This window comes from Idiotropiscis lumnitzeri, chromosome 10, assembly GCF_059441095.1.
Source record: "Idiotropiscis lumnitzeri isolate Australia: NSW breed Sydney's pygmy pipehorse chromosome 10, RoL_Ilum_1.0, whole genome shotgun sequence".
Lineage (NCBI taxonomy): Eukaryota > Metazoa > Chordata > Actinopteri > Syngnathiformes > Syngnathidae > Idiotropiscis > Idiotropiscis lumnitzeri.
The window spans coordinates 15,248,167-15,266,955 of NC_142400.1; the positions used below are offsets into that span (position 1 = coordinate 15,248,167).

Here is an 18,789-nt window from a genome sequence, read left to right on the forward strand (position 1 = left end):
GTGCAAAAATTAAAACCTGCACGTGAAAAAATGTTGCAGTCCGTTGCCTTCAAATTGTGATGGCACTGAGTTTTCAAATATTTGATGTGACCCATTTTAAGTTGCTCACTTATTGATGCCATAACAAAATAAAATGATTATTGGGATAATAAAGTGACTCTTTGGGGCCCCACCCTTTGCTAGCGTTCAAGTTCCAACCACAGTCCTGTTAAAAGGTTGAAAGCGTACAACTGCCTCACACAACCTGTTGACGTTGACGAGCCAACTAAATCAAGACGTTCACTTGAGGCACGAATATGGAGAAAGATGCTCGGCCCAGCTGGGACAGACCTATTCAGTTCTTGTTCGCCTGTATTTTCTATGCAGTAGGACTGGGGAACGTTTGGCGATTCCCATACCTGTGCCAGATGCACGGTGGAGGTGGGCATGACCACGTCATTTTTGTCCATTTTTTGTCATGGCGGCTTGTTGCATATTGAGGAACGAGTGGTACGCTTTCTTTTTGCTAAAATCATCGAGCACAAATGTCCTCATTGTAATTATTACAACAAGCTCTCTATAATGATGAATGAATGATTGGGGGGGAAAATATATTGCTATTTTACTGAAATATTTTCCACAATGTAAAGTAACGTTTACAAACATGACAATTAAAAACAATAAAAGCTATTACTCTCATGATGAGGTTTTGTGAGGGAGGCAGTCCTTCTTTGTAGTTCAAGTAAGAGAAGCCCTACGTGCTGTCAAGTAAAATTGAGCATTTTTATAATTGTGTATAAAAAATGCATTTTTAAAAACCCAAACATCTTTAACATTTTGTACTAAAGTATGTTCTTTCTACAGAAATGCAGGATTATATGTTCCCATATTTTTGCTACAGACTTAAGAGCTTCAAAAAGAGACTTTAGACTTAGTGCTATGGCCTGAAATTCGTATCGTGGAATCAATTGAATATTTTGGCCCCAACAGTAAACAGGGAGTGCAAAAATCATAATGGGAATGTTCGTGATTCAGTGGAAGCCTCTTTTCAGTAAGAGAACGCACACGCTTGCAGCCTTGACGGGAACGTGCATTTGAAGGGCACAAGGGTGCAAGTGTGGGTATTGGGATTGGGCCTATGTCTCCCCGGTTGACTTGGGAGTACCTTGGGATACGCCAGGACGAGCTTGATGAAGTGGCTGGACTTTCCTGCTTAATCTGCTGCCTATGCGACCCGACCTCTGAGAAGCGAAAGAGAATGTTGATGAGTTGACATTCAATCGTATTATCACAAACAGTGTACTGTACATTGTCTGCACACCTTTATCTTAACTAGTTTAATAACTAATAACATTTCTGTAGCAGTGCCACGTTCAAGAATCTATATATGCAATGCATGTGTCATTGATTTCCACTGTCTGTATTATATTGCTCACTCGGTAGTCCCAAGTTCATTAGTTCTTTATTATGTCAGTGTTAACAAGTTATACTCTAAAAGGTTTATTCTACTTGTGGAAGATAATACAGAGGTACCAACTCATTATTATAAACATTGCACATTATCGAGGTGTTTGTCGCTCATCTGCAAAGATCTGTGCTTGTGAAATTTTAAAAAACAGTATTAACTTAAAAATGATAAAGAACCTGGGAAACTACAAAATACTGAATTGTATGTGTTTCTTCATACTGTATATAGAACCAAGTAAGACTGTATTTAATTATTCTTCACTCCAACAGGGGGTTTCTTGATTCCATATCTGCTGATGCTGTTTATTGAGGGTGTGCCCTTATTCTACATGGAGCTGGCCATTGGTCAAAAGATGCGCTTGGGATGTATCGGTGCCTGGTCGACCATTAACCCGTATTTGGGAGGAGTGGGTAATCACTTGAAACACACACATTAGTCTTACAATTTGTTACATAACTTCATAACCAAAAACTGTAAGACTGTTGAACCTTATCGGATATTAAATGTCATTTTTTTCTGCCCTGCGACTGGCTGGCGACCAGTTCAGGATGTAGTGCGCCTTTCGCCCGTAGTCAGCTGGGATAGGCTCCAGCACCCTCCCGCGACCCTGTACAGGATAAGCGGTGTGGATAATGACATGACATGACATAACATGTCATTTTTTATGTACAGTTGCGTTTTCAACTCACTATTATAGCTATTTTAAATTACCAGAATAGTGGGCTATACTGTTTCTTGTAACAGCTCGGGGATTGACATTCTAGTTGTCACGTGACAGCCCATAACGCCACACGAAACTAGGGGCGTGTTCTGAAATTCACTCTGATGCTTGTGTACTACTCAGTGATTGGGCGTGTTCGGCGCGGCAGAATATGCCCAATCATTTCCGAACACACGTCGCACGGTGGCCCAAGTCGCAGCAGATTTGTAGATCTGGAGAAAGCTTATGACAGAGTACCCAGAGAGGAACTGTGGTTCTGTATGAGGAAATCTTGAGTAGCAGAGAAGTATGTTCAAGTGGTGCAGGACATGTATGAGGACTGTAAGACAGTGGTGAGGTGTCCTGTAGGTGTGACGGAGGAGTTCAAGGTGGAGGTGGGACTACATCAGGGATCAGTTCTGAGTCCCTTCTTGTTCGCTATAGTAATGGACAGGATGAGAGACGAGGTCAGACAGGAATCTCCGTCGACTATGATGTTTGCAGATGACATTGTGATCTGTAGTGAGAGCAGGAGAAGCTGGAGACATGGAGGTTTTCCCTGGAAAGGAGGAGAATGAAGATTAGCCGTAGCAAGACGGAGTATCTGTGTGTAAATGAGAGGGACCCGGGAGGAAACGTGAGCTTGCAGGGAGAAGACACCAAGAAGGTGGAAGAGTTTAAGTATCTAGGGTCAACAGTCCAGAGTAATGGAGAGTGTGGAAAAGAAGTGAAGAAGCGTGTGCTGGCTGGCTGGAACGGGTGGAGAAAAGTATCAGGTGAGAAATTTTAGCTAAAATGAAAGGAAAGATTTAGAGAACTGTGGTGAGACCAACGATGTTGTCTGGTCTGGAGACAGTGCCACCAAGGAAAAGACAGGAGGCTGGACGTGGCAGAGATGAAGATGCCGAGGTTCTCTTTGGGAGTGACCGAAAAGGATAGGATCAGGAATGAGTACATCAGAGGGACAGCACATGTTAGGGGCTTTGGAGATAAAGTCAGAGAGGCCAGACTGAGATGGCTTGGATATGTCCAGAGAAGAGATAGCGAGTATATTGGCAGAAGTATGCTGAGTTTCCAAGTGCCAGGCAAGAGGTCTAGAGGAAGAACAAAGAGAAGGTTTATAGATGTAGTTTAGAGGACATGAAAGTTGTTGGGGTGTGAGCAGAGGATGCAGAGGGCAGGGTTAGATGGAGGCAACTGATTTGCTGTGGCGACGCTTGAAGGGAAAAGCCGAAAGGAAAAGAAGAAGAAAATAATATTCTAAGAAGTCAGTGAGGGCCTGTACCCGAGTTCAGTACAGTCTCCCCATAGATGCATGGAAGCAAGTAGTTTTGTGACAGCTGCACATGCAAAGTGAGATGTTTGTTTGTGTGCATATGTGTAGACAGTATCATGGTGTCCGGACTTATTGAACGCTCGCCTTCATCTTCCATATTGTTGAACAGACAGAGCGGCACACAAACATTTTTCGATACCTTGATCGATTGATTCTTATTTGGTAAAATGTGTAAAATGAGCATGACAAAAATGAAATTACTCACTTTTTGATCAAAATATATCATCTCTAACCAAAATGAAAGACATGTCTTAAATTTACTGCAAAAACACATTGATTTTAATTGGGGTCATTTTTGACCCCACTCATGTGTGTGTATTGGTAGGTCATGCATCCAAAGGTTAATATTATATATTTTGTGTTGATTGCATACTGCTCCCTAACCACCCTATTATTCTCATGTCCACAGATAAAGTATTTTAAAATAAAATTAAAAAGTAGGTAATGTTTAACCTTCGGTGCATCACTTGCATCACAGGAAGTAGTCAGTGGTCAGCAGTTTGCATTTGTAGCCAGCCGTCTGAACCGTTGAGATATCTGTTTATTGTTCATTCCTTCAAAGTTTGTTAGCTCTACAATTAGGGGTGTCCCGACCTGATATTTGTATCGGATATTAGTCCAATATCAGCCAAATAAACAATATTGAATTTTACATCCAAAAGCTGAGATATTTACACTCAAAACAGGCAGCCCATTCCAAAATCTGCTCCTGGTCTTGTTTCTTGTGTCTGGCTCAAACATGCAAAGCATACATGATAAAAACAACCACTCCTGAGAAGGAGCTAAAGATGTCTGCAGTGTGGAAGTCCTTTTCAGATTTGGGGATGTACTCTCTGCAGGTGCCCAAATTTCACAATGTGGCGGTTGAAAACAATTATAGTTTCTTTTAAATGTACTACTGTAAATTTAGTTTTTAATTATTGGGTCCTCGACTCTAAAGAACATAATTTTTTTCAATAATATTGAAGCTTACTGTAAACAAGAAAATCGCGAGCGCACGCAATTCACTTGAATGAGATTTGTAGCTGAGGCTCCCTCGGTAGTCACTTGCACGACGGTCTTGGGCCTGCCTCCGGGGTGCATGGGGTCGGCTGAAGGAGTGAGGGGATGACTGAGCCTGCACTGTCAAGTCTATGCAGGTGATTTGGAACAAGAACGAGCGGGAAATCACTACATTCGGAACTGTTGCGTTTTATTAATCCCTGAAACCAGGCTACATGTTCAGATTCTTCAGTTATTGAAGCTCTCCGTACTTAACACTCTGTTGACAGCACAAAGTAAGCAGCAAACCTATTTTTGGCTTACAGCCAACACAAACTCGAAATAGTGACTGTACTTCTGTCTTGAAAATGCAAATGCAGCCCATTCCAATACCAGGGTTTCCCTTTCTTACGTTTTCTATAATGTAGACTGTACTTTTTTGTTCAGTGACTTTAGTGAGTACCATATTTTCCGGGCTATAAAGCACACAGCAGCAACTCTTTTTTGGAGCAAAAAAAAGATATACAAGCCTATGTTGACAAAAATGAACAAATGTGTTGTTTACTGCATGTACAGAACGGTTTTGTACTGTGAATGCACATAAAGGTACATAAACAGATTCTTAAAACAGTGGCTTTTAACACAGCAACAACTTTGCAAATTAAAACAGGACAGACCCAAGAGAAAAAAAAATCTAGATTTATTTCCAGTATTTTCTGAACATTAAAGCGCCTCTACCGGTGAAAGAAAAATCCACAGAAAAACTGCACCGGTGTATTAGCCGCATGGTTCAAAATCTAGGAAAAAGGTTGTAGTCCGGAAAATACGGTATTATAGTTTTAGGAATCGGGTGCCAAGATTATTTTAGTTAACAAAAACTCACGAAAAAACTCAAACTAACATTGGAAATGCATTTTCGTAAACAAAATACATTAAAAAACGAAAATGCTTTTTAAAAAACGAAAACTAACTGAAACTACCTTTTACGTTTATAAAACTAACTATAATTATAGCGAAAATGTACTTCGTTTACGTCTTTGGCAATTAATGTAATACACCATATTATATTTCGGAAGGTCGAACAGTCTTCTGAGAGTTGGAGTCCTCTTAATAAGTGTCTCACAGAAGCTACGTTAACAAGCAGTAGCCAATAAGATAAGAGCCAGCAGATGACGTCGCTCCTTGGAGACGAGTTCACGTGTATTTTAGATTGAATGGCTCACCTACTCTCAGGCCAAAATGCAAAGCTAGGTAAAAAGTACTTTCCTTTTTTCTTTCATATATGAAAAAATGTATCCAGTTTACAAAAAAAAAATGCACTTTACAAGTGGGTTCAATACTTGTCAACAATGATTCAATCCACAAATCCACTTTAGAAGTTGGCAACGAGGCATCCTTACTTTATTTGATTAGTGTGCGTGCATTCATCTAACTTTAGAAGCAGTGTCATGCACTGCACTTATTGTAATTCAAAGTCTGTGGACTGTTAAACTGTACCTTACATTATTAAAATGTTTTAAAAATATTTTTGTTGAATTTTTACTATAGAATGCTTGATTTTTATTTAATATTGCACACAAGTAAAACACCATTTTTTTTTAAAAACAAAAAATAATACTAAACCTAAACTAAAACAGTTTTTGGAAAAACCTAAAACTAATAAAAACTAACAAAGCTGACCTGAAATCTAATTTAAAATAACAAAATGTAATAAACAAAACTCAAAATGAAATAAAAACTAACTATAATTAAAATTCCCAAACTATCATAACCCTGTCAAGTGCCTTCATGTCGTGTATTATTCATTAACTATTTTTTTACAATACAATACAGATGTGTTATTTAATTTTTGTGAAATTTTTAAATCTCCTAATCTTCTAAATCTCTCATTTCAGGTCTTGCTAGTGTTGTAGCATCCGCTTATCTTTGCCTCTACTACAACGTCATCAATGCCTGGAGTTTCTGGTACCTCTTTAATTCATTTCAAGTGAGCTACTAAATAACTTACTGGATATGATTAAGTTCTGAGCTCATTAAGGCCTTTAAACTAACCGTTCACTGGTTTGCATTCACAGTCTGTCCTGCCCTGGTCAGATTGCCCGGTTAATTCCAACCTGACTGGACCGTTAGAAGAGTGCCAAAAGGCTACTTCTACACAGTACTTCTTTTTTAGAGAAACACTGAACATTTCTTCTTCGATTGAGGAGAATGGAGGCATCCATACAGGTCAGGCTTTGTGTCTCCTGATGGCCTGGGTAATCACCTACCTCTTTATAATCCACGGAATAAAGTCATCTGGGAAGGTAGGAGACATTTGCAGTCGTGCAAGCGTAGCAGTGAGACAATTACTGTAAAACAAGAAAGAATAATTGCTCTGTCTGATGACCCAAATGAGCAAATGAGATCTTCCATCCTACTTAATCTTCCTCTGGTGTATAGTCTTGTTTTTTTCACATTCTTCTTCTCATCATACACCTTGTTGAGGCTGGTCCTTCTTTTGAAATACGTGTCGCATAGACACCCAAAAACACAGCATTAACGCAGAATTTAATCTACAAAGGATTGACAGATGGAAATTTAGATGTTGACTGTCTGCAGGTGGTTTACTTCACGGCCACATTTCCTTATGTGGTCCTCGTTATCTACCTCATCAGGGGTTTGACTCTTCCTGGTGCCATCCAGGGCATAACGTACATGTTCACCCCCAAGGTAAGGAAGGCTTAATTACGCCATTATTACCTATTATGCAGACCAACAAAAAAACATCAGTACAGTGTTGAAGGTGCCTCAAACATTATTGTCATAAATATTTCTACTACGAACAAGGGAAATATACAACTTGTATCTCAATGAGTTATGTTGACCTATATGTTTATGATCCATGTTTTTAGATCGAAGAACTCAGCAATCCCACTACATGGATAAATGCTGCCACTCAGATTTTTTTTTCGCTGGGTTTGGGATTTGGCTCGCTCATAGCGTTTTCCAGTTACAATCACTACAACAACAATTTTGAGCGACAGGCCATCGCTGTGGTCCTCATCAACAGTGGAACCTCCATCTTTGCTTCCATCGTCACCTTTTCCATCTACGGGTTTAAAGCCACAGTTAACTATGAGAACTGCCTGGAGAGGTGAGTGTGCGATATGTTTTGCTCATCGTTGTTGATGATTGATGAACAAAATGTAGTGAATGCAAGTTGGCCCTTGGTTCTTAATACAACTAAAGGAAGCACTGAAATACTGAATAACCGATGGTGTGTAGCGGTTGCAATAAAACCACAAAGAGGAAAAGAGGACATAAGAGCAAGCGAAGTCAGAGATAGAATACATCCATCCATCCACCCATCTTCTGTACCGCTTCTCCTCACTAGGGTCGCGGGGGGTGCTGCAACTTTATTTATATAGTGCATTTCACAACAGCTGGTGCTGTAAGGCAATACAAGGGATTTATTTGGTTGAGAATGAAAGTGAAGCGATTTGTCCGGGGTTCTGATGGCTGGAGGGTTGAGTTTGGGAGAGGGGCAATACAAAATTTGGTGAATGAAGACATCGGTGAGGTAGGGCAGGCAGAAGGCTAGTAACTAGCCTAAGCACACAGCAGCGTAATCATTAGGAGCACAGATATGGGTCGAAGTACCATTGAATTGCAAGAAGACAGATCAAGCGAGGAAGAAGTAGGGCTGTGACGATAATTCGATAGCGATATGTATCGCGATAGTTGGGTGATTGATGGAAAATGGTATCGATAAATTATCGATCCAAAAAAAAAAAATTAACAGAGCAGATTCGACCTACATGGCCCAACTCGGCACAAACTGCCTTCCATCTAGGAAATACAACCTGAGGCTTGTGCATGCGCCGCTGAGCTAGCGTGTCTCAAAACAAACAAACAAACAAAAATTCGGGTGGCGAAAGGTCGACTTACTGGCCGAGTTGAGGAAATGGCCCGTAGCTCCAGCACACGAGAGCTCCGGGGAAGCGAGGCCGGCGTACGTAAAAGTTAAGCCGCTAACAAGCACCATCCCCTAACACGCATCACAAAGGAGGCCGGCTTGTGTTTGACTTTTTTTCTAGTTCATTTTGAAGGTTAAATGTTGCATTTTAAAATAAAACTAATCAGAATTCAGACCTTTTCTCTTTTTTATTTTCAATAGTAAAAAATTAAAAATAATAATAATAATTTGATATATATTAATATTGACCGATATGACATATTTGCCTCACAATGTAGTTTTCAGCCATATCACCCAGTTCTCAGTTCTAAGAAGTTTAGAACATTGGCCTCTCCAAACAGCTTCCAATCCAGAGCGCTCCTGGACTCCCAATGCCAGCCCATGACGCTGGTTCTGTTTAGATAGCGAACGTTACTACTGTCTTGTCTTTCAGGACTCGGTTATTGCTGCTAAATACCTTTAATCTGGCTGAGGACACTATCAACGTGAACAATGTGTTTGACTGGATTGAAACACTCAACGCAACATACCCGGAGCAGTTTGCTGAAATTGGCAATAAACTGGAAGTCTGTGACTTAAATGATGAACTGGACACAGTACGTTGTTCTGCATTTTACTCCTCTTGCATTGGTGTTACAACATAATAAAATGCTTCTTTGTTTTTTTAATTAATACATGTCTGATTATAGATATGAGTCAGCGGGAGAATGTGCTCCTCTGCTGCTGCATGACAATTTTAGATAGATTAACAAACCGACTAACAACTGTCTATCAATTTCTTAGCGCTACATTATTTATTTATTTATTTTTTTTGTGAAGAGATTCACAACAAATTGGCACGCTGCCTTTTGGAGCTCGACTTGTTATTTTTCTACGGTTTTAGCGTCTACATCACAGCAGGGAGGCAAGAATTACTATATTGCTTACTTTGTCGGTTCTGTTGTCTAAAACCGCAACCAAAAGTTTGGATTTATTGACATCAAACGTGAGCTCATGTGATCACCTCCACTAAATCAAAAATACCGTTTCAAGCTCTTCTCCACTTACACAGGCTTAAGCGAAGAAGCAGTGTGCATGTGTCCTCCCAGCCTATATATATGTAGCTCTGCTTGATTCCGCATTTCCTCATTCTTATATAAATCAGCCACAGACAGGTAAATCCTTGTTGTGTTCCTAGGTAGGGATGTCCACATGAATTTTGGTGCCATTCGATCACCAGTTTTGGGCGTTATAAGCAATGAAAGTACAATGATTTCCAATGGAGAGTTTGTAATCGGTCCCTTTGGTGACTCCCACCAAACATGGAGAGAGCGGAGAGGGGTGTGGCCAAATTCCTCATTAAAAGTAGACATTTTTCAAGTTGTCTCTTATTTCCTAATTTCTCCAAAATGAATGGATTAAAAAGAAAATGATAACTCATTTCTGATCATGAAATATATAAATTGAGCTTGAGAGTGAAAAATGGGCCAACTCAGCTGGATAATTCCTTTAAGTATGCTATTTTCTGTTGGGAGTTAGTTGAAAAAGTAACTTAGTTACTTGACTGATTACTTGATTTTATAAAATAAGTTACTTTGAGTTCCATACAGCAGACGATGACAACTCTGCTTAGGAAAAATGACAACAGGTTTACAATTATTCAATTATAAGGCGAGATCTACTTCATGAAAGGTGACTGAGGTATTGTGAAACAAAACTTTTTCCTTTAATTTATTATCGTTATATTAAAGTGCAAGTTTGAGGTAAGCTTGACTCGCCATATTTTGGGTAATAAATCTATTTCAAGAATACTCACGTTAGTTTTTTTTAACGCAAACATCCTAGATTCATAGTTCGACCCATAGCAATGCTCTACAACGAAAATGCTTTTTTTTGGTCAATTATCTGAATTCTTTGGGAATTACGTCAAACGAAGAACCACGAGCTGCAAGACGTCATTGTAATGCATTTCTTATTGTCTGGTGAGCTGCTCAACTGACAGTGTTTTCGCGTTTTTCGGCGAAACGCCTTGGCGCTGTGTAGCGATGCATTGTTCGCATTCTGGGACGCTTCTTAATTGCCCCAAAAAATTAGGGCACATAAATTGACGAATTTCAATGTGGGAAATAGCGGGAATTTCAAGCCAGTGTTGACGTTTTTCGCCGCAAACACTTCGAAAATCTCTGCTTTCTCAACTGTTTTGCTCATTATAAAGGGGTCGCAAAAAGCTTTGTGTCAATACAATCCATTTTGAAAAACGTGTGGTGTGTTGCGTGTATTGTGACAGCTTGCCTGACAGCTGCCGAGTTTCCATGCAAGGTGGTGAGGAGAACGAGCGGGCGGCTGTTAAGTAGCACGTGTGTAAATATACTTTAAAAACCAACTCACTATAACATGCAGTCTCAGTACTAGCAGAATAAATGTACGTACATTTAAGACATATACAACAGATCTCAAGACTTTACTTGTAGTGTACAGGGACGCAACCATTTTTCTGCTACCTTTGCCACATGCATGGATCAGCTACACAAATTCAAAATACAATTTGGTGGCTGTGTTACATGATTATACAACGGTGAGAGAGGAACCCTTAACCATTTTATTCTTGTGTCAAGTCCATCCTAATACCCAATCGTCCATGAGGCCAAGTCAAGGTAAATGAACCAAACCAAACTCATTTTTTCTCTCTCATCTCTTTTAGGCAGTAGAAGGAGTTGGTCTTGCTTTCATTGTGTACAGTGACGCCATTCAAAGCATGCCGCTTCCTCAGTTGTGGTCAGTGCTGTACTTCTTCATGCTTCTGCTTCTTGGATTGGGCAGCATTCTGGGCATTGTGACTGGCATAACAACCACACTACGAGACTTTAAGAGACTGTCCAAAATTAACAATGAGGTGTTAAACGGTAGATATTGTTTGATACACATTGATGTTTTGTTTTGGGTTTCTTTTTTCTTTGGTGAATGCTATGGGAACATAAATTTGCCTGTTTGCACAACATCATAAGGAGTACAATGGTATTAGTATTAATCATTATTTGACAAATGTGGGGATATGTATTTACATAATTGATTTTGTCAGGTTTAAAAGCCTAAATGTTTTTTCCAAGGTTAAAATCCAGCATTTGAACTCTATTGGAAAGTTCATTTGAACTGCACTCTTATTGATTTCTAGTGCTAACTCCCTCCACTTGGATTCAGATTACAATGATTTTTGTTTTGATTGAAAACATTTCATGCTGTCTTTGACAGGTACTGTACGTAGTGGTATATGAGATCATGACTTACTTGGAAACTGTTTGTACCCAAAGTAGCCAGTGGTGGCTTCATCCATGTGCCATTCAGTTGCAGTCTGGATGCAGAGAGATGAAGTGACTGGCTTCTGGGCGTTTGGTGTAAAAGCAGGCGGAACTTGATTGTTGTGCCTGCGCAATGCGCTAGTTCAGCATGTTTGTGAATTTCGTAGACACGCTACGGTTGACTGGGTGATCCTGCCGTGCCCCGGGTGCATCCGCAAATTTGGTTACAAAAAGTCGACTACATTGTAGACTCGGGGGGGGGGGGGGAACACGTCTAACTCTGTGCACAGGGTGGTGAAATGCGAACAACCATCTGCGCTCACACTCATACAAAGGGTCAATTTAGAGTGTCCAATCAATCTGCCATGCATATTTTTGGAATGTGGGAGGAAACCGGAGTACCCGGAGAAAACCCACACAGGCACGGGGAGAACATGCAAACTCCACACAGGAAGACCAGAACTTGAATCGAACCCACAACCTCCGCACTGTGAGGCCAACCAGTCAAACATCCTCCTGTCAAATGATTTGAAAATGGAAGCGCCCTGCTAAATTTTCCTACAAAGTATTTTGTCTGCATATGCTATATGCTGCGTCATCCGATTCCCAGAATGAAATATTTTGAAATCGGAAAATGAAATATGAGGTTGTATAAGCAGGTATGATCTTACTACTTACTTCCCCCACACTTATATACTAGTAGATGCTATTGACTGGAGATCGCCCTACATATATATATATATATATATATATATATATATATATATATATATATATATACAGGCAATGCAATATATAGTATTTATCATAGATTAAATTATGTTTATTATGTTTCATTCAACATGAGCAGGTGAGAATGTTGAAGTGGAAAAAAAAAACTTTACAGGCCCACTGCAATCTCAAAGCGTTGCTTTCACTTGGGAGTTGCATTACCTGTGTGTTGTGTGTTTTCCTTGTAGGAATATTATGTCTTATCTTTCTGCTGCTTGGCTTGGCCTTTACCACTCCATCTGGAAATTACTGGTTTTCCATATTCAATGACTATGGAGCGTCTTTTGCCCTGCTCTTTATCGTCCTCATTGAGATTTTGACTGTCAGTTACCTTTATGGAATTAAAAGGTTTGTATGTTAGCATTGCCACTATGCATTTTAGTTGTGACAATGTAACAATAACAATGTCATACTTTGCGAAATGATACTTTGCTCATTGTAGGTTTGAAAAAGACATAGAAGACATGCTTGGCCACCGTCCGAACTGGTACTTGAAGATCATGTGGGCGGTAATCAGTCCCCTTCTCCTCCTCGTCCTCTTCATCTTCTATATTGTCAATTACATCAGAGGAGGGACACCAACCTACCAAGCATGGAACAAGGAGCTGGTAAACTTGTTTTTTATTATTTATTACTACAAACTGTAAAAATGTTGTGTACAGAACTTTTGCATTTATGTTACAGCTTCAACTACAAAATACACAAAATGGAAATTGATTTACCTTTGCTTTTTTTAAATATGTTTATATATATATATCCATCCATCATCTGTACCGCTTCTCCTCACTAGGGTCGCTGGAGCCTATCCCAGCTATCTTCGGGCAGTAGGCAGGGGACACCCTGAACTGGTTGCCAGCCAATTGCAGGGCACACAGAGACGAACAACCATCCGCACTCACACTCATACCTAGGGGCAATTTAGAGTGTTCAATCGGCCTGCCATGCATGTTTTTTTGGAATGTGGGAGGAAACCGGAGTACCCGGAGGAAACCCACGCAAGCACGGGGAGAACATGCAAACTCCACACAGGATGGAGATATATATATATATATATATATATATATATATATATGCCGGGCGTCACCACACTAAGAATGACAGCTGTTAAAATAAAATCAGTTACAATACGACTCCCGACTTGATCACGTCAGGTTCACCAGTTGGAGACGAAATGAAATTAGGCTGGTATCAACAACTGATACCGTTACGTATCGGTACTTATATTAACTCAAGGGAAATAAAAATAATTTTGCACTCGCCATTTTTATGGCTTTTCATTTAAAAAAATTAATAAAGGTTGAAAATACCGAATAAATTTTGTTCCACTTCACAACTGTGTCACTTAGTGTTGATTCCAAAAACTAAATCACAATTTATGTTTGAAGCCTGAAATGTGGATAAAGGTAAAAAAGTTCAAAGATGATGAATCCTTTTGCAAGCCACTGTATATTTTAGAAGTGTCAAAAGTAGACTAAATATTGGGATGCAGTTTGGAGGGAATTTAACAATAATTGGCTATGATGTACCAAAGACTGCATTGGTGATGTTCCCAGGCAATCTAGATCACGGAACTGTGCAAGCTAAGGATATATGTCCAACACAAAATTTTTCTTTCGAGAGGAATTGGTGTCACTGTTCCTGTGTATTTGTATTTTTTTTTTTATTATTACTGCCTTTCAAATGACAGGAAATTGATCACGTACATGGAAAATGCAGACTGATTGTTAGATGAAGATCTTTACGATGTCGCTGAAGGCTGATCACTAACTCCATGTACTGCATCTGTTGTTTCAGGGAAAGACGGTGGTGACGGACTATCCTGTTTTTGGCCAAGTCTTCATTGCCATACTGTTGGTGTCTGCAGTCAGCTGCGTTCCCCTCACAGCTCTCTATGTGTATTGCACAAACAGGAAACGTTCCACTTCTGTTAAAGATAGCCAATTGGTTCGCACCCTATCTGCTCAGTGAGCCCACATTTGGATGATAAGTCCGCCTTTTGTGGGGCTCGCCTCCCAGGTACCATTTATCACCCTTTTCTTAATTCTATTCAATTTTGGTGATAGAAATAGAATAGAAATAGAAATAGAAATCCCTTTATTGTCATTGTACTCAAGTGAGCAACGAGATTAGAGGGCTCCCCTCTCCAGTGCAATACAACAATAATACAGACAAATATATAAATTAGATAAATAAAGAAGACAGTGCAATGGAATTCAGTACTGAATAGGGCATATAGAAACACATCACAATGCTGTTTTGCGAGGTTAGGGTGGTCTCGTGTGTGTGTGAGAGTTCAGTATGGAGATGGCTCTCGGAAAGAAACTGTTTCTCAGTCTATTGGTCCTTGATTTGATGCATCTGTAGCGCCTGCCAGAGGGCAACAGGTCGAACAGGTGTGAGTTTGGGTGGGTATTGTCATTGACGATGTTGAGAGCCCTTCTGAGGCACCGGGCGGTGTAGATGTCCGACAGTGGGGGGAGAGGGCAGCCAATAATCCTTTGCGCTGTTTTGACTGTCCTCTGGAGCCTCACTCTGTCTGCCTCAGTGCAGCCGCTGTACCAGGTGGAGACACAGTACGTCAGCAGGCTCTCGATGGACGAGTGGTAGAAGGCCAGCAGCAGCTTCCTGTCCAGGTTGAATTTCCTGAGGACTCTCAGGAAGTGCAGACGTTGGCGGACCTTCTTTACCACTGCTGCGGTGTTGTGACTCCAAGAAAGGTCATCGGAGATCTGTACTCCCAGGAACTTGAACGTGTGGACCCTCTCCACACACACGCCTTCGATGCAGAGGGGGGGCGGCAGCGTCTTGTTCCTCCTGAAGTCGACGACAATCTCCTTTGTTTTAGCAGAGTTAAGGTGCAGTCTGTTGTCCTTGCACCAAGTTGTCAGTCTCTTTACCTCCTCTCTGTAGGCTGTCTCGTCACCTTCCGAGATCAGACCGACCACTGTCGTGTCGTCAGCAAACTTGACGATGGTGTTGTTGCCGTGGGCCGGGCTGCAGTCGTAGGTGTAGAGGGCGTACAGGAGAGGGCTCAGCACGCATCCTTGGGGGGAACCGGTGCTCAGCATGAGGGTGGAGGACGTGTAGGGGCCGAGCAACACAGTCTGGGGTCTGTTGGTCAGAAAGTCCTTAATCCAGATGCGTGTGAGGGCAGGGAGGCCGAGAGTGTCCAGTTTGGCGACGAGGATGTCTGGGATGATCGTGTTGAATGCCGAGCTGTAGTCCACAAAGAGCATCCTTGCATAGCTCTGCTGTCGTTCCAGGTGGCCCAGCACAACATGCAGAGCATTTCTCAATTTTTTTTCTCAAGGCACTTTACACAGGTCACAGCAGATCTAGAACTAAACACTTCACCTCTGCTCGAGCAAGCAAAAATTCTCTCTGAAACATCGACTTTCTGGTATTAATCCTACTAGAAATTAATATGCTGTAGTCACAATGCTGCTTGTAGCACCGTAAGCAGGAATACGAATATATGGAAAGTTGGTGTCAAGAGTTATTTGTTAAAGTACTTGTATAAATCGTTTGTATTAACAGTGTGTTACGTTTTATGTTATATTGATTTTCTGTTTTAACAGGCCCAACTTCTGCTGTTGAATCCTAATAAATGTGTTGTTTTATTATATGAAATAATGTTTACGTACCTTGAGTTTTTCTAGTTTATAAAATGTCATTAGGTACAGATATCATTATCCCATATGGCCTGAAGTATAAAAAAAAATTGTACATACTGTAGATAGGTGTGCCATCTGTTGAAATGGTCTACAATATACTTATCACATTGTGCCTAATATTCCATAATCAGACACAAATTGATGTTAGGAACCTCAAATGCATTTCAACGTTTGATTTTTCCATGAAAAGAAAAATATCATTGAGGATTACATTTAATTGTTTAGATTTGAGTGCGTTGGTGAACGGACTAATGGACCGGTTTAAAAAAAAACAAAAAAACTTTGAATCAGCCATACATATACAGTGAACCCTCGCTACTTCGCGGTTCACCTTTCGCGGGTTCAATGCTTCGCGGGTCTAAAAAATATTCGGGGGCATTGTAGTTTCGCCGAGCGGCACGATGGGGCGCTGGAGCGGTTAGACGGCCGGCGTGCGCCGAAGAAGAGCGTGGGCGAAGAGGAGAGTGGACGAAGAAGAGCACGTTCCCCCGGGCACGATTTGGGGCGACGTTTCGCGCGGTTCGGACCGTACCAGCGCTCTGGCCAGCGTGCGTGGCAGTTAAGCCGAAGAGGAACAACTTCCGCCCGGGCACTAGCGGGGCGACATTTCGCTCCGTTCGGGACCGTGCGAGAGCTCCGGAGGAGACCGGCCGGCGTGCGTGGTAGTTAAGCCAAAGAGGAACACCTTCCGCCCGGGCATGAAGCGAAGCGCGAGGCTGTCAGTTATGAATGAATAAATAAATAAATGAAGAATGCCACCTTTCATTTCACAGGGCACACCGGACGGCGTACCAGCAGGTAAAAGTCGAAGTAATTAAATAAATACAAAAAGAAGTAATTGAATAAATACAAAAATAATGGCTGGGGAATAAAAAAATAATAATTTGTTTTTTTTTTGTTATAACATGAATTTCACTCTCTCTCTCTCTACCCGTGTATATATATATATATATATATTTATTTATTTATTTATTTTTTTTTAAGCATTTTTGAAGGTGCGCCGCTACTTCGCACTTTTTTTTTTTAAGCATTTTTGAAGGTGCGCCACTACTTCGCGGATTTTCAGTTTTCGCGGGTGGTCTCGGTCCCCATTAACCGCGATAACCGAAGGTTCACTGTACTGCGTACACTGCAGAAGGATGGGTAACTTAAAATTGAGCACTGTAACTGAGTTACTCTACAAAGAGAAATATTGTAAAGGAACTGATTGATTGATTGAAGCTGTCAAAATGGGACAGTCTAAAAACCCTTAATGTCAAAGAGCTTAACATAGCTTTATATAAATGCATATGTCTACGTATGCCCACTTCAACTTCTAAAAATAGGTGCGCAGTCAAGCTAAATGTCTCCACTTTCCCGTCAAAGAAAAGTGACGGCTTTAGTAGTTCGAAGTCATTTTAGAATTCGGGTAGTCCTGGTGTTAAAGAAAGGAGTGTTCTCTGCTCTTTTTGAGTTGGTTCCGGACTTAGGGCTAGGGTTACATCACATCAACAGTGCACTCCACTCCAGTGTCTACCTCGCACCAGAAGCTTCGGTGCCTTATGACCTAATGACTTAGAACACGGAAGTGCTGCGTGCATACAATCCATTTGATAACTGCTATGTATGCTGCTTGCTGTTTGGTTGTTGTACTTCCTATATATAGAATATGAAATATTTTTTAAGATTATGCAGATCACCTAGGAATTATTTAAATTGACATCAGATGGTTCCTTATGACTTAATTGATTAAAAATGTGTCTGGATAGTTTTGTCTGTATACAGTATTTGGGTATTAACCTGCCATCAATTAAATCATGACTAGTTTACCATAATACTCAAAGAAGGGAAATTCCTTTGTGACTCAAAGGTTTGTCCTGGGCCCGCTTACACAGCGGTTTTCTACCTCCCAGACTTTCTAAGGCTAATCTCAAGCGGCATTTTAAATTTGCCGTTTCACCAACATCTTATCTTCATCCCCCGTAAAGATTATCGGCAAAACACATTTTTTACATTCATTCCATGAGTTCAACGTTGTAGTAAATATTTTATATCCGCTAAATAACACCAACAAAAATGCCTACATTTCTTATCTCATTATCATTTCGTAAATATATTGTGATGCAGTAAACATGTCATGAAGCTGACAATGCGGTTTAGTCCTTGAAATTGTTTCCTCTCTTCTTTGTCCCTGACAAAAGGATGTTTGCATACTACAATCAGAACTGATTATCATTGTCAGGTTTAAATGCCCTGACGCCTTTGGGAGAGCTTACTGAAATAGCTTACTGAAATTATAAAGGTGACTGATCGCAAGGGGAAGCAGATATAGTTGTTCATTTTTACCGGCCGGCCGGGCAGAGGCTAAGACAGAGAGACGTCTTTCTCAGTTCAGCTCCGCATCCTCTCTCTCTGAGCCCCTCCCTGCAGCCTCTCTTTATCAAATCTTGAAGCAAAACTTACAATGGGGGGGTCTGTCTCCGAAAAACAGGAAGCCATAACTAATCAACTAATCACCAGGAGACCGGCGCCCAACTTACAATGGGGGTCTGTTTAGACCAGGGGTGTCAGTCATTTTTGTGGACGGGCCACATTGTAGTTATGATTTCTCTCAGAGGGCCGTTGTGACTGTGAACCCTTATAAATGTATGATCACCTTACATGATCACAT

The 18,789-nt window shown here is 40.7% G+C and overlaps 1 protein-coding gene across 1 annotated transcript; it reads left to right on the forward strand.

The window, feature by feature from the left end:
* The first annotated feature begins 296 nt into the window (after positions 1-296).
* On the forward strand, positions 297-14,433 carry LOC148329474 (sodium- and chloride-dependent transporter XTRP3A-like). The gene is made up of 11 exons (XM_088307822.1): positions 297-420; positions 1,717-1,857; positions 6,360-6,451; positions 6,540-6,767; positions 7,063-7,173; positions 7,356-7,597; positions 8,853-9,015; positions 11,100-11,301; positions 12,654-12,813; positions 12,908-13,073; positions 14,260-14,433. The coding sequence occupies exons 1-11, from the start codon at positions 297-299 to the stop codon at positions 14,431-14,433; spliced, it is 1,803 nt and encodes a 600-aa protein (XP_088163948.1).
* Positions 14,434-18,789: the final 4,356 nt, after the last annotated feature.